Below are 16,298 nucleotides of genomic sequence, written 5' to 3' on the forward strand. Positions count from 1 at the left end.
AACAGGTGGATTGGTTTAGTCCTCTGCCATACGCCCATATTTGGTGCACATGCAAAGCTCTTACTGATGTGCACATTGCAAGGTAAAGTGTACCCTAAAGACGCGACAGTCCTGACTGAGGGAGACCCTCTGTCAGAGCTGAAAGTTAGTGAAGGTTTTCTATTGGCTGGATGCATGCTAATGTCCCTCAGCTGCATTACAGGAGGGAGGGTAATGCTGGGGCTTGGTTCTGAAGTAGGAGTTGTGGTCAGCATTTCACTCTTTTTTCCCAGTCTCGCCCAAGACTCCATTGATCATTCAGCAGAATGCAAATGGACAGAGAAATTTTATTTCCTGTATAATTTATATTTTCTGCTTCCCCAAGAAGGTAGGAATTCATCAGGACATGCAGTCCTCATACTCAGCAATGCTCGGGGATGGAGCTGCACAGAGCCAAACATCTCTGATCATCTCATTTCATAGAACTTAATACGTCTTTTTCTATCTCCTATGTCACATGCAACTAATTTCCCTTTCTTTCCCCATCCTTCAGATCCTATGAACCAGTGCAGGATTGTTCCCTATAGCAGCACATAATCTCTCAGTAGCTACAGGCAGTATTGTAGGACTTGGAGGAAATAATATTGGGTAGGATTTGAACCTTAAGTGTTGCTCTTCAGCATAGCCTGAACTGATGTCCACCCTGCTTAAACTCTGCATGTTTTGCCTCATGTTTGCAAAGACAACAGTCCTGTAGAGGACTGCGCCTTTTTTGAGCAGAATGCTAAGCAAACTGAATACTAACCACAGGAAAGACGTACAAAGCCGATTTAATTATAGAGTGCAACAAAGCACAAACATTTATTCGTTCAGTGTTATCATTTTAAAAAGAGCAGGAGCACATTGAAATCAGTTATGATTTTTTTAGCAGACTGAAATAAATCAATGGGAATAGCGCTGAAGATTTTTTTCTAACTCCAATTTTATAAATTGGAAATTTCACCTGCTCTTCATCATCTGCTATATTTATTCATCCTCTCTTGTAATACAAGAACAAGGGAACAGTCAACAAAATTGAAAGGTAACTGTTTCAAAATGACAGAAGAACATACTTTTTACTCAATGTGCAGCTAATCTGTGGAACTCATTGCCACAGTATTCCATTGAGGCAGTGAGCTTGGTTGGATTCAGTAAAGTAGATATTGATGTGGATAATGAGAACATCCACAGTTACATTAGTGAGTGTTTGGGGGTGGGGGGGGTTGTCTTTTTTTAAAAGGATCTAAACCCTTCATTGATTGATGAGGATTAGGTAGAAACTTCCCCTGTGGGCAGGTAATTGTCCACTGTGAGGTTTCTTGTGCCTTCCTTGAAAGCATCTGGAGCTGGCCAGATGTAAGCATTTTGGGGCAGGTACTGTCTTCCTATTTATTTTGTTCAGCTCTTAGTATGATGGGGTATGATCTTGATTAAGATCTCTGGGCACTACTGTAATATACATAAAGATCACTGCAAGGATCCTGGATTAGATGGACCATAGCTTTGATCAGTCTGGCAACTCCCATTATTCTATGCTTCTTTATGCCAAATAAATTAATTCAACATCATTTATAGCTTATATATCTGCGAGCTTCTGAGTTGGTTATCTTGTCTCCAGCAAAGTGCTTGTTGGGGTAGCACTTGGAGCAAGAAATGAAGATCCTCACCGTGGGAGATGGGGAGGGGAGACATTGTGCTGAATTTCTCCCTTTCTCTATGCTGTTTGCATTATTATTATGATTTATTATTATTTGTATTGCAGTAGTGCCTATAGGCCAGGGCTACATAGTGATAGGCACTGTACAAACATCTCACAGGGATGGTTTCAAAGCTTGCAATCTAAACTTGAGATGATACAACAGATGAGTATGACACAGAGAGGGGGGGTGGGGGCGCAAAAGAGAACAGTGACACTAATGGACAGCGTAGTAAGCAGCCGTCTCAGTGCACCAGCTGGCTAACCAGTGTCAAGTGTTAGGGCTTCAAGGAGAAAACCCTTAAAAGCCAATCGTTGGTTTTATTCGTAAGTTATCCAAATTTTTCTGCTGTGTGTGCAGCCCACCCTTTTCAATAAAATATCTACATGTGATGTGAATAAGATTAAAATGCTGCAGAGACTGAAGAAACCAGATAGTGCAGTAAAGAAAGGAGAAAACGTGAGAGCTAATGCAGTGATGTGGCAGGCCCTGTTCTAGCTTTCCCTTTCCCAGGGCCGTTCAGACCCACTCTGCAGCATTACAGACAGACAGCTCCCCCTCCTCTTTTGCACACACTGCCCTACATGTTTTCCTTCCTGTATAATGTCAGTGATTAGCATAAATGGAAGTGGTGCAGCTAAATTCCCCTGTGCACTGGGCTGGAAACATATCCCCATCTGTGTTCACTGATCCATCTGCCAAAACGGAAACCAAACTGCTGCTTGCATCCACTCAAGTGTGGATCCTTGTGGGTTATGCTGAACACTACATAATCTATTAAAGATGAGATGGGAGCTTCAAAATCCTAATCAGGCATCCCCAGCAGCAGGTCCCTCAATGGTAATTGGCACAAGCAGGCTACTTCACACCCTCTCCACTTGCCCATTCTGCTTTTCCGCAGAAGTACCTAAGTGTGGCATGAACATGGGATTGAGCAAAGTTGAGCTCTCCTCCTAGTGTAATGTGTGTGTTCATATTGCACATATCTCGTCTTCCAGAGCCATGTTTTGGAAATGGGACAATAAACCTGATTGCTGTAAACATGCATTTAAATAAAAAAGGTGATGACAACTAAGGGCATGGCTACACTTGCAGATGTAGAGTGCTTTGAGTTAAACCCGCTTTCAGAGAGCGCAGTAGGGAAAGTGCTGCAGTCTGTCCACACTGACAGCTGCAAGCGCACTGGCATAGCCACATTTGCAGCACTTGCAGCGGCATTGGGAGCAGTGCATTATGGGCAGCTATCCCAGCATGCCAGTGACTGCAACGTGCTTTTCAAGTGCAGAGGTGGAGCATGACAGGGAGTGTGTCGTGTGTATGTGGGGGGAGAGAGGGTGGGTTTTTGGGGGGCTGAGAGCATGTCAGCGTGCTGTCTCGTAAGTTCAGACAACAGCAGACCCTCCACTCCCCCCCACCTCCCTCTCTCACACACAGCATTCCACAGTAACGTTTGCTTTTTCTCGGAGCAGATAAGCAGCCGGCTGTCAGAAACGGAGCTTTCAAAGGGCATATCCGCATTCCTGCAGCGATTCAAAAACAATGACAAGAGTGGCCACTTAAGGGGATTATGGGACGTTTCCGTGGGCTGATCAGAGCACAGTAATGCAACACCTCATTCACACGGACGCCCGGGCATTTCAGCCACTATGCAACAAGCGTTAATCTTCTCGCCGAGGTGGAGTACCAGGAGCACTCTAGCCGTGGAGTCAGAGCGCTCTACGTGCCTTGCCAGTGTGGACAGGTAGTGAGCTAGGGTGCCCGGGGCTGCTTTAATGTGCTTTAACTCACAAGTGTAGCTAAGCCCTAAGTGAAGCAGAAGCTAAATGACTCCTTTCAAACACTAAGTAATGGCTTCCAAGATAGCCATGGTTTGGGTGGGATTTCATCATTATTCTTTCCTTATGCTGAATTGTTTGTGACATTTCAGAAAAAGCTGAACAGCCCTGTGTTGTCTTGTCTTCCCCAACCTTGCAGCTTCTCTTGGGTTTCTGAGGCATAAGCTTTTTACTACAGCAAAATCACCAGACATAAAAGATTGGAAATGGCTTTCTGTAATTCATTGTGAGCTGTTTCCTCCTTTGTTCCTGTGAAATTTCTTGAAATCCCATTTCTTCAGGATTTCTTCTTGCCTCACTGAACATAATCAGGAACTCCCATTAACTTAAATTCCCAAGTTTTCGGAGACTTGAGAGTTGTTCAACACTTGGCAGTTTTGATGGCCTCGGCTCCTTATGAGCTGTGATCGATTTTCTATCAAGTTGCTTTGCATCCTGAGAAGTTCATTGCATGTACTGGGAATGCTACATGCAGTGTGATCAGTCCTGGATGGGGTGAGAGGAAGGGCCTTGTAGTATCCAACAGCGGTAAGACCAAAAAATGAAGGACAGGCTATACCCATACCATCTTTTGCTATGATCCCATTAGATTTCACAAACTAAGCAGAAGGAATCTGGATGAGTCCTTGGAGGGTAAACTCAAGCAAGTAAACAGGGAACTCAATAGGTCAAACTCTTCCCACTGACAGTACTAAAGCCATTGCCTCCCTCTGATATTAATACAGGAGCTGCCAACTCTTGGATAAACACAAAACGTCCTTAATGGTGACTGGAGGTTTTATGGCTCTTTATAAAAGTGGCCTTTTTGTGTGCTGGTCAGATTCAACCATGGGTAATTGTATTGTGCCTACCAGAATTCACCTTGCAGTTTGCTGATTATTCTGTTCATTTCTTTCTGTCCTAGACTGTTGTGTTGTACTGTTGTGCATTGTTCAATACATCCCCTATCCTAGTCTCAACCCTGACTGGATGAATGTTGTAGTGTAGCTGGAACACGGAGTGGCTGCTGCGGTTAAGGTTAGCTGTAGCCTTCAATATGGCATTTGTCACTGCAGTGACTGAGCACAAACGTTAATTAATCCATCCTCTCCCCAGCCTTTGAGATGAGGCAAAGCATGACTGCCTGACTCACAGATGGGAACTGAGGCAGACTGACTTGTCTGAGGTCACAGAGGAAGTCCCTGTTGGAGCTGGAGATAGAACCCAGATCTCCATCTTCCAAGGCACTGGTCTCCCTTAGCTTACCTAAGCATGTAATGCATGTAAAGCCTAATGTAGTGCCAATCTTTAAAAAAGGGAAGGAGGAGGATCCTGGGAGCTACAGGCCAGTCAGCCTCTCCTCAGTCCCCGGAAAAATCATGGAGCAGGTCCTCAAAGAATCAATCCTGAAGCACTTACATGAGAGGAAAGTGATCAGGAACAGTCAGCATGGATTCACCAAGGGAAGGTCATGCCTGACTAATCTAATCGCCTTCTATGATGAGATTACTGGTTCTGTGGATGAAGGGAAAGCAGTGGATGTATTGTTTCTTGACTTTAGCAAAGCTTTTGAGACGGTCTCCCACAGTATTCTTGTCAGCAAGTTAAAGAAGTATGGGCTGGATGAATGCACTATAAGATGGGTACAAAGTTGGCTAGATTGTCGGGCTCAACGGGTAGTGATCAATGGCTCCATGTCTAGTTGGCAGCCGGTGTCAAGTGGAGTGCCCCAGGGGTCGGTCCTGGGGCCGGTTTTGTTCAATATCTTCATAAGTGATCTGGAGGATGGTGTGGATTGCACTCTCAGCAAATTTGTAGATGATACTAAACTGGGAGGAGAGGTAGATACGCTGGAGGGCAGGGATAGGATACAGAGGGACTTAGACAAATTGGAGGATTGGGCCAAAAGAAATCTGATGAGGTTCAATAAGGATAAGTGCAGGGTCCTGCACTTAGGACAGAAGAACCCAATGCACCTCTACAGACTAGGGACCGAATGGCTAGGCAGCAGTTCTGCGGAAAAGGACCTAGGGGTGACAGTGGACAAGAAGCTGGATATGAGTCAGCAGCGTGCCCTTGTTGCCAAGAAGGCCAATGGCATTTTGGGATGTATAAGTAGAGGCATAGCGAGCAGATCGAGGGACGTGATCGTTCCCCTCCATTCGACATTGGTGAGGCCTCATCTGGAGTACTGTGTCCAGTTTTGGGCCCCACACTACAAGAAGGATGTGGATAAATTGGAGAGAGTCCAGCGAAGGGCAACAAAAATGATTAGGGGTCTGGAACACATGACTTATGAGGGAACTTATGAGGCTGAGGGAACTGGGATTGTTTAGTCTGCAGAAGAGAAGAATGAGGGGGGATTTGGTACCTGCTTTCAACTACCTGAGAGGTGGTTCCAGAGAGGATGGTTCTCGACTATTCTCAGTGGTAGAAGAGGACAGGACAAGGAGTAATGGTCTCAAGTTGCAGTGGGGGAGGTTTAGGTTGGATATTAGGAAAAACTTTTTCACTAGGAGGGTGGTGAAACACTGGAATGCGTTACCTAGGGAGGTGGTAGAATCTCCTTCCTTAGAAGTTTTTAAGGTCAGGCTTGACAAAGCCCTGGCTGGGATGATTTAATTGGGGATTGGTCCTGCTTTGAGCAGGGGGTTGGACTAGATGACCTCCTGAGGTCCCTTCCAACCCTGATATTCTATGATTCTATGATTTCCATTCTGTAGGGCCTGTTCCCATTGCTTCTTAAACTGAACATTCGCCTTTCAGGATGACATTTTCCAGGCTGAGTGTCTGCCCGAGGGTGAACATTTTCAGAGTTTCAGAAAATAATGTGCTCTAGCTTAGAACGCGATTTCAGGTGGTGGTGGTGGTGACGGTCCCTTTTAGGAAGTGTGACTATCAGCAGCAGTGTTTGGTGGAATACTTGCGCTAGTGGACTGGATGTTCTAGGACCACGGTTTTCAGAGTAATATTCTTTTACTTTTGTACACAATTGTGACTATTAAAATTGCACTGGCTGATGGTTCGTGGTACTGAACTCTACTGGGCTGCTAGCAGACCTTGTTCAGTCGAGGGCCTGTGGCTTTGGAATTTGCATCAGTCGGTGGCACAATGGAGCCAACAGTTGACAGACTTCACAGGACGATGCTATTTACTGAACTAGTTTAGCGTCAGGTCACTTATTTTGTCTTGCTCCTTCCTGTGGCAGCTGATACGCTTGGTGGCCGCATCGGTGGCTCTGATCAAAACTATCCATAGTGAGTAATTTAATTTTAACTTGTGCTCTAACAGCTTTTTGTAAATATGCAATTGCAGGTCTGTCAACGCTGAACTCAGAGGTGTGACTGCAGCAAGTGTCGACATACCCGAGCTAGCTTTAATCTAGCTAGCCCAAACAACCAGAGAAGTGAAGTTGCTGGAGCATGGGCTCACTATTCAGTTACATACCCAGTATCCCACCCGTGCTGCCATGGCTTCGCTGCTACGGTTATTCAAGCTAGCGAGTTCAAAGCTACCCTGAGTCTGTCTACACGTGCCGTAGTCTCACCTCTGCTTGCAGTGCAGGCATACTCTAAGTGTCATATTAAGCACTGTTGAAAATTTTACCCCAAGTCATGAAACAGGAAGAGAAGGGGCCATACAGGAGACATTGGCTCACTCCAACCCACAAACTTGCCTGACAGAACAGCACTGCCATTCCCTATTTGCGTTCGGAAGCTATGTGGAGTCAGGTGCCTTTTACGAATTATGTAACCTCTTTGAGCTGCCAATACTTTTCCAAGGCTGGTATCGTCTGTACATTTGAATGCACAACCAGAGGCCTCTGTTACATTACAGAGAGGCAGTTGCCTTTTTGCAGTCAAGGTTGCAACCAGCTTCTACCACAATGCCCTGTTGTATCCCCATATGTCTTTGGCAAGGAAAACTGAGATATACCAGATGTCTGAAGGGGAGATGACCAATCCATGTTTGGGTTACGTTATGAAAAATCACCCTGATTTGAAATGTTGACTCCTGTCCAGTGTCTGCCTCCCTCTAGCACATATCAGTGAGAATTATGGGCCCAATCCCATTTCTATAGATGTCAGTGGGAGCTTATTCACCATTGACGTCAGTGGGATAAGAACTGTGCACAGTTTGCGTATGTTCTGTTCTATATAGTTTCAGAGCCCATCACCTTAGTATCTGAATACCGCTGTTGGCTGATTGCCCCTTCGAACATAAGGTTCTTCTATTACTGAAAGCAGAATTCTTCTTTTTAGCTGACTGTTTTCCTCTGCTGTTATTTTCATTGTCTTTCCCACGTTTCCCCCTCTTGTTTGTTGCACCCACTTATTGCCTTTTGTCTAATATTAGATGCCTAGCTTGTTTGGATTGAGATCATGTCTTCCTGTATGGCTGTACAGCACCTAATGTAATGGGCTCCCATCCTTATTGGAGTCTCTGGTCACTACTGCTATAGAAATAATGCATAGACTGTCTTAAGGACCTAGCTAGGACTCATTCTGCAAGGAGGCAAGTTTGTGGAGCTGGGTTCTAATCCTAGCTCTGGGGGTGAGCAGTTTATTAGGGAGAGGTCGTAGTCTCTTCCTAATTAAAGCTGATTTTGATCCCCACTTATAATTCCGAAAAATCCTCAGGCTGTCGCATTTTTAAGGTTCCATCTCATTGGCCACTTGAACCTTGAGCAAACTAAAGTACGGTGTGAAATCATGCAAAATGCTCAAAGGTCAACATTTAAAGAATTATCTCAAGAAATGAGGGGTAAGGACAGAAAAGAACAATGAGATTCAGTGTGGGGAAGAATGTGATCATACCCCTGGAGACAGATAATAATCAGTCTAGAACTGAAAGGAGCTTGAAGGTAATAATCCTTCAGGCAGTGGAAACTATTAGGTTGTGGGATTGTCTCCCAGGAAAGTGGTCAAAAACTAGATTGGACCAAGCACTAAAACCAGTACTATGCACAACGTCCTACATTGGAGGCAGACTCTTTGCCATTTTCAGCTTCTGAAAGTGCCGACCTGAACCCCTTCCTGGCAGTCCCAACAGAGTCAAAGCTTTCATGGGCTAGCTGCCCCTTCCCCCACTCCAACACCAGAGTAAGGCATGAGGCATCTTATAGAGCGGGGTAGAATAGGGACAGAACTGTCACGTTCCTTGAGCTGTCCATGCTTTGGAGATCAAGAACTTTGCTCTCTGGCTTCTAATCCTCACCACACCTTTCACCAGCTCAGAATTCAGTGTCAGCGGCTGCATGGTAGCCAGGAAAATAACGTTACTAACTTTGTTTTCCCCTTTGTATTCCTTATACAGAGAAGCAGAGGGAGTTAGCTCGTAAGGGGTCCCTGAAGAACGGCAACATGGGAAGCCCAGTTAATCAGCAGCCCAAGAAGAACAATGTGATGGCTCGAACAAGGTAGAGGATTTCATAATGTTCAAGTATGTGTGCAGTGCACCACCCTTCCCCGGTGTGCTTCCCTGGGGGCTGGCACTGTCATCATGCGGAGCTGACTTCACACAACAGTAATGATGACTCTCTCAGGGTCTGGCAAGCCACAGACTCTGTGTGCTGCTTTGGGGAGTCAGAGTCAAGGTACAGCCAGCCAGGAGAGCTGCTGGGGTACCTTGGCAGACTGGCTGATCTTTATTGAAAGCAGGACTAAACCGGAGGTCCAGTCTGATTGACTGCAATGTTCCTGGTAATCCAAAACACCATGTAATCCTATGAATAGGAGATTGCACAGTACTGCTTCAAAAGAACATCACCCTGATTTAGGGCTTATCTCTGACATGGCTGGTTTTATCCCAGTAATTTTGCTGCTCTTTTTAAATTCAAATGCTTCCAAATATCGGTTGACTTAACAAAGGCCTGTGAATTGCCCGTCTGTGTGCATTTTGCCATATATTTCCTCTGGGCTCTAAACAGCATGACCAAACTTTCTCAGAGCTGCTCACGCTCACAGATAACTGGCAATATTTAGTTTGTGTTGCAGGCACCAGTCAACTGGAAAAAAAAAAAAAAAAGTTCATGACTGTATATTTTCTTGGATCCCATTTTGTTTTGTCTGTCCAAGGTCCAGTACAGTAGAACCTCACTCAGTGAGCATTAATGAGTTGGAACACTACTGAGTATCAGGGAGGGGGACAGTCATTGAGGGGAACAGTTTGAGTGCCACCAGAAGGGTGCCGTTTATACCTAGCCAATCTTCAGTGTAGAATTACAATGAAGACAATTTCAGAATGTTGGTGAAACCTGGATGCTTACTGGCAGATGAGAACGTTGTCTAGTTCACCATATGTTGAATAGAATGGAAACCTTAGGTTAGATCCTCTCTCTGTGCGACGCATCCACCTGATGAGAGATCCTTTGCTGAAAAAAGAAAAGGAGGACTTGTGGCACCTTAGAGACTAACACATTTATCTGAGCATAAGCTTTCATGAGCTACAGCTCACTTCATCAGATGCAGTGAGCTGTAGCTCACCAAAGCTTATGCTCAAATAAATTTGTTAGTCTCTAAGGTGCCACAGGTCCTCCTTTTCTTTTTGCAGATACAGACTAACACGGCTGCTACTCTGAAACCTGTCTTTGCTGAAAGAAATCTCAAGCACCCGCAGCGGCAATCGTAAATCATGCCAGATTTTTATTTCTAAGTAACTTTGATGGCTGCAGAACATATCACATTGTTTCTAGTTTGTTTGGAAGCTCAAAACTGTATAGAAGTCTCAAAGTCCTTCGTTGCTAGCAAGAGATGCAGAAAATGTAATTAGGATGGAATGGAATGTAGGAAAAGTTAACTTGGGTTGTCTCTATACACCCTTCATCATAGTATCCGAGCATTTCCCAAGTCAAGGCTGGATATCAGGAAAAACTGCTACATGCGAGTCACATCATACGCACATTTAACTTACGCAAATTCAACTATACGTGCTTGGCAAAAAAAAAAGAAATAAATAAAATTTAAAAAAAAGAACAATTCCACCCACCATTCCACTCAATGAGCATATGCCCCGGAGTGAGCGTGAGATGGGAGACGTGAATCTGCTGTTCCCTCAATCGGTCTCCGTTCCCGCGTACCTCTCCAGGCGGTGGAGTACAGGAGTCGACCGGAGAGTGCTCAGGGGTCGATTTATTGCGTCTAGACTAGTTGCGATAAATCAATCCCCGCTGGATCGATTGCTGCCTGCCAGTCCGGCGGGTAGTGTAGACACACCCATAGTGTGAGCATCTTACCACGCTGAGTGGATTCTAGTGCAGGGGTCAGCAACCTTTGAGAAGTGGCGTGCCAAGTCTTCATTAATTTAAGGTTTGGCATGCCAATAATACATTTTACATTTACACGGGCCAGCGACCAGAACCCCAGACTGGCAGCGGGCTGAGCGGCACCAGCAGCCAGGACCGCTCAGCCCACTGCCGGCCCTGGGTTCCGTTCACCCAGGCCGGCAGCGAGCTGAGTGGGACCAGCGGCCAGGACCCCAGCTGGCAGCGGAGTGCCGCCAAAAATCAGCTTGCGTGCCACAGGTTGCTGACCCCTGCTGTACAGGGTTGTACAGCATACACAAAACCATGTACAGTATACTGTACTGTATGGGTGTTTTAAGGGATTTTCAAGGGTAATTTTGACTATATGCGATTTTCGCCTTACACGTTGACTTTAGAACCTCACCCCCGCGTAAGATGCAACTCGCCTGTACTTTGAAATATTAGACTGTGGATTAGCTTCCCAGAGGATGTGGTGGAAGCCCTGTTGCTTGCCAAATTTAAGAAAAAAATGAGAATATGGAGCACTGGAGTCAGGATTTAAACTGGAAGTGAGGAAGGTTGGATCGGGGAGGTGGCAGACATAGGGACCTATATGTAGTATTAGTGACTCATGTTGTCAGGGTGGGTGGTTGCTTCAGTGTGCAAAAAAGCTGCAAATTGAGAGGGAGGGCAACTGTTTGGGGCCAGCTACTGACAGACGTGTTGGAAACTATTCAAGGAAAACTCTATCCCTCCCAGACATCTGCCGCAGTGTCCTGCAGTCTGGCTAGTCTATGTCTCGCACACCCCTCCACTTACTTCACTCTGTGGGATCTTGAGGAACAAAGCCCTAAGATCAGCAGCCCCACCAGGGAGCTACCTTCCCACACCTTGCCCTGATGACTCAAGCCCTAGGAACATAAAATGCCTATGAAATGGTTAAAGTAGCTTATTTTCACTAAAAATCGCATTAATGTCTGTTATGATCTTACTGCAGCTATTGCTCCATATCCAGTGTCTAACAATTCCTTAACTCTTCTGTGAACTTGCTTCAGTCTCAGCAGAGTGAAAACACTGAAAAAGATTATGTTGCTCTCTGCTGACTGGTGTAATTTTTTTCCCCTTTTATCAAATCTCCTGCTCCTGACCTAGTCGTTTTTTTTCTCTTTTGCTTTATCCACATTATCACTTTTCACCCTTCTGTGTTTCTTATTCTTCCTTAAGAATGTTATAAACACTTGATCTCCCCTCACCACCCTGTCTCAGCCCACCTTTATGGGCGAAAGGGTAATTGAGTCTTGTCAGGCCTTTGCCTCTTTGAGACTTGGCAAGGGTGCTGAGCAGTGATGAGCTGCCAGAAGCTCAAGAACCGGTTCCTTCACTCGCTCCGGGTCTTCGGCAGCACGTCCTTCAGTCCCTCTGGGTCTTCGGCGGCACTGAAGGACCCGCTGCCGAAATGCCGCCGAAGACCTGGAGCGATTGAAGGACCCGCCGCCAAAGTGCCGCCGAAGGCTCGGAGTGGCGCCAGGTAAGTAAAAATTCACATGGGAGCCTCCCCAGCCGAGAGCTCAGGCGGGTCGGACAGGACGGTCCTGCGGGCCACATCCTGTCCGTCCCGCCTGAGCTTCACCACCCCTTTAACAACCGGTTCTAAACCAGCTTCAAAATTTAACAAGCGGTTCGCGTGAACCAGTGCAAATCGGCTCCAGCTCACCACTGGTGCTGAGTGGTGGTTGGTTTTCCCTGTGGCAAGCATCTGTCCACTAAGGACTGGACTGAAAATACCAACTTGCTTAACCTAGGCCAACAAACCATCAGATGGTAACAACTTAAAGTGATTTCTTTGGTACTCTGTGTCCAGTAAACAGTCTCCTGCACTGTCCAGTCATCTTCTTTCTGTCAAGATTGTTCATTCCTTTGCCTCAGTCAGGCCATCTTCCACACTCTCTTTCTCCTGTTTCATTTGTATGGCTTTCTTTTCTCTCTGCTCCTTCCTGAGGCTCAGTTATACTCTCTAGCTGATTGTAGGATCAGTTACTGACCTTAAGCATCATCGCTTCTTCTACCTCCAACATTTTTTTTCATGAGTAGAAAGGCCCCTTGTATGCTATGGAAACAGGACCTAAATCCTGCAGCAGGGCTAGGGTCCCTTGTTTTCTGCAGCTCACTGGTGCAGCAGACTGGAAATTCTGGCACAACCTTTAATTAATTTTTTTTTTAAATGGGGGGTTCTTAATGAATTCAGGAAGAAAATGAATAATACAATCCGTATGGGATTCCACATGCATGCTTTGATACAAACGTGCAGAATGTATTTTACTCTTCCCTGTCTTTGTCAATCTTCAGTGCACGGCAGACATTTGTATTCCTAATGCCATACATGCTTTGTAAGAAATTGCCAGGAGGGAAGATGGAACATTTGCAGCTGGAGCTTTTTGCACCAGTGGAATTAACTATCCTCTTTAGGCTCAAATTAACCCTGCACCTCCCAAACTCTTGAAAGCTGGACGTTTCAGGAAAATTGAACTAATCTTGGGCCCCATCCTACAGTTGCAGCATGTGTAGTTAAAAGCCTACCTGTCTTCATTTATACACCCTTGAGGAAACACGGAGTTTCACCACTGAAAAGAAGGGGGACAGCTCACACCTCTATTCCTGTTTCTGCCCTCTGCATACATTGCTATTGCTCCATTAGTTTAATTTGGTCAGTGCTTTTTAAGATTTTCTATTCAATTGCATGGCTATAGCAATGCCGTGTTTTTTAAATGAAGGCTGAGGTTCTGCAGTTCAGTTATGCAGAAGAGTGGTGGTTTGTGTGTTGTATGCAGTAAGTCCCCAAGGAAATTAACCAGCTTTCTTTCCAGGAAGATCTTGAATCTACATTCTGTTATTTAAATCTCATATTGATTAACAATATTGACTTGTATTCAGTCTTCATGAAATATCTGATGATCCCAAAAGCCACTATAAAATAATGAAATGTAAAATATTCTAGTCTGTTTGGGTTCTTACACTACAATCAATTTAATTATTATGGTATCAATTTAATTATTATGCTAAAAGAAACAGTTTTAAGAAAAATCACTGTAAAAAGGAGCAGTTTCTAGGTGTCTCCTTATTCCAGTTCCATCTTTACTCCTTTTGTTCTTCCCTCAACGTTTGGAGCAGCCTTCCACTTGTCCATCAGAAACCTCTCTCCTTCAGACCAAGCCTTAAAACCCATCTTTCCCCCACAGGTGTGCCTCCTGTATATCTTGCCAAACGGCTGGCCAGTATTGGATTATTGTCCTAGGACAGTTTCTGAATGTTGGTATAAGAACTCTTAAACCCCTGGCAGATTAATTACTATGAATGGCCTGGTAAATCTCCTGAGTTTTATCTAATGATTTCCTCATGTAAACATCTCCGTTTCAGGTGGACAAGGGCTAAGTTCCATAAGGCCAGAAAGTCACCCATATCAAATATCAGGGGTACTCACGGCCACTGCCTTCTGAAGGCTCCTCATTACATTTGCTTATTGGCTAATGTAATCCCTTTACTACTACCAAAAAGCATTTGTACATCACAAGCAATCCTAGTGGAACACGTCCACCAGACTGAAACACGAGAAAGTACCAGCTGTATCCTTCCGTGTGGGAGGAGTGCGCTTCCAAGACACGGCTAGCTCAGTCGTCTGCGAAAACTGGCCTGGCAGCTAACTAGAGACAAATCTTGGTTCCATTTCACTGTAAAAAAATGAGTTACTGGCATATCTATTATTTCTTTCTACCACTCTCAATCTAAACAATTTCATGAACAAGACAGGATTGTTCAAAGAAAATGACGTTCTGTGGAATGAGAACGGTCTCTCCAATAGCCTAGCTACATTCAGACTTTCTCTCAAGTGTTAAATGGTTCTGAGTTTAATTTTGTGCTTAATGGAAAATTTTACTTCTTTCAGGCTGGTTGTTCCCAATAAAGGCTATTCATCGTTAGATCAGAGCCCAGATGAAAAGCCACTGGTAGCATTGGATACAGACAGGTATGAAAAGTGTTAATTAACAGTAAGATTGTATATCAGTATCTTGCATTGTTTCTTGCAAGGAGTGTAGTGTTGAAACTCAGGAATCCTGAGCTCCCAGGCCCCTGCTTGCACCACTCGTGCTCATTCTTCTACCGACTTACTGTGACCTTGGGTAGGTCTCTTAACCTGTCTGCCTGTCTCCATAGATGTGAAATGGGTATGCAAATATTCATTTTCAGACTTTTTAAAACTGGGGCAGGTGGAGTACTTTGAGATGTGTTGATGAAAGCTGCTGCATACGTATATAAACTTCTCTGTGCTTGGAGCTAAGATTCACAATAGGGACAAAATACAGAGAGGCAAGACGCTAAAAAGAGAACAAGGCTCTTTAACTGTTTCCTTCCCCTTGCTGTATCTTGTCTTCCCCACAGTGATGATGACTTTGACATGTCCAGATATTCCTCTTCAGGATATTCTTCAGCTGAGGTGAGTTACAATCTTTTCTGCCTGCCTTGCCATAGATATTAATTATCGAAGCAAGAAACTCCAAAATGGAGCTGGGCAGGTGCTTCTCCCCTCGCTGAGCTAACTGGCTTTCTCCACTCATCCATTTGAGATAGGCATAATTTTCCCCACGGGATGGTCTCACGTGTGATCTTAGCACTGCTGAAGTTTTATCCCATAGTTGTCAGAATTTGCATTCCATGCTGGCAGACCTCCAATATACGGTGCCGTGGCACAACAGAGGCAAACGTGCTAGATTGGAGGCAATGGCAGACTTGATAGCCATCCACCTGACGCGTACAAGTGCAGGAAGTCCCTGGGATGCCACAGTAGTGGTTGTTCAGAGCTGTCTATATAAGAGGAATGTTGACATGTGCTGTGAATGTCAGGGTCACTTTGTGCATTGTGATCAGGCCCCCACAAAACTGGGGCAAGGGAAATTCCAAGAAGAACCTGTATAGAAGTTCTTGCTATCTCTTCCTTTTTGGAAAAGACTGAGAGTTCAGTATGGTTGATTCTTCAACATTATTTCCTACTACATTTCAAACATCTGTAGTGAATCAATTGCTCAGCCACTGGTCCATATTTTCCCCAACTAAAGAATCAAATTACGCTTAGAGTGTTGGGCAGCCCATTTTCACATGGAGGCCACTGGAAACTGCTTCTCCTTCAATCCTTTCTTTGGGCAAACCAAAATCAAACCTTCAAGAGACAGCTGGGAGCCAGGGTCAAGTCAAGAAATCTGGAATGTATCTGGGTCCCCAAACAAAGCACGCTGTTACAGTCGTGCAGTCAGATCTGGTCAGCTAAGCAAGGCCAGGCCAGATCAGTATTTGAATCGGGAGACCTCAAAGGAACACCTATGGACCACGGGTAGTGGTGATGATTTCAGTAGCTCTTCCTTCTGGATCAATGCTAACACAATGCCCCTGCTTGGTGTGAGGTGCTGTGCTGCTGGAGGTTCTTTTTTTTTTTTTTTTTTTTTAACAAGGTCTTGTCTGCACAGGGAAGTTATTCGG

At 45.0% G+C, this 16,298-nt stretch overlaps 1 protein-coding gene across 5 annotated transcripts in view; it reads left to right on the forward strand.

The window, feature by feature from the left end:
• FAM219A (family with sequence similarity 219 member A) overlaps positions 1-16,298 on the forward strand; it is a 140,948-nt gene that overhangs the window by 109,194 nt on the left and 15,456 nt on the right. For all 5 annotated transcript variants that reach the window (XR_012158828.1, XR_012158829.1, XM_073343360.1 and 2 more), the window contains exons 3-5: positions 8,846-8,948; positions 14,713-14,793; positions 15,207-15,261. Coding sequence is in view for 3 of the 5 variants with exons in the window: in XM_073343360.1 (XP_073199461.1) it covers positions 8,846-8,948; positions 14,713-14,793; positions 15,207-15,261 (239 nt within the window). In the remaining 2 variants the exon portion in view is untranslated. The remainder of the gene's footprint in view (positions 1-8,845; positions 8,949-14,712; positions 14,794-15,206; positions 15,262-16,298) is intronic.

Source organism: Lepidochelys kempii, chromosome 5 (genome assembly GCF_965140265.1).
Source record: "Lepidochelys kempii isolate rLepKem1 chromosome 5, rLepKem1.hap2, whole genome shotgun sequence".
In the NCBI taxonomy this organism is placed as follows: Eukaryota; Metazoa; Chordata; order Testudines; family Cheloniidae; genus Lepidochelys; species Lepidochelys kempii.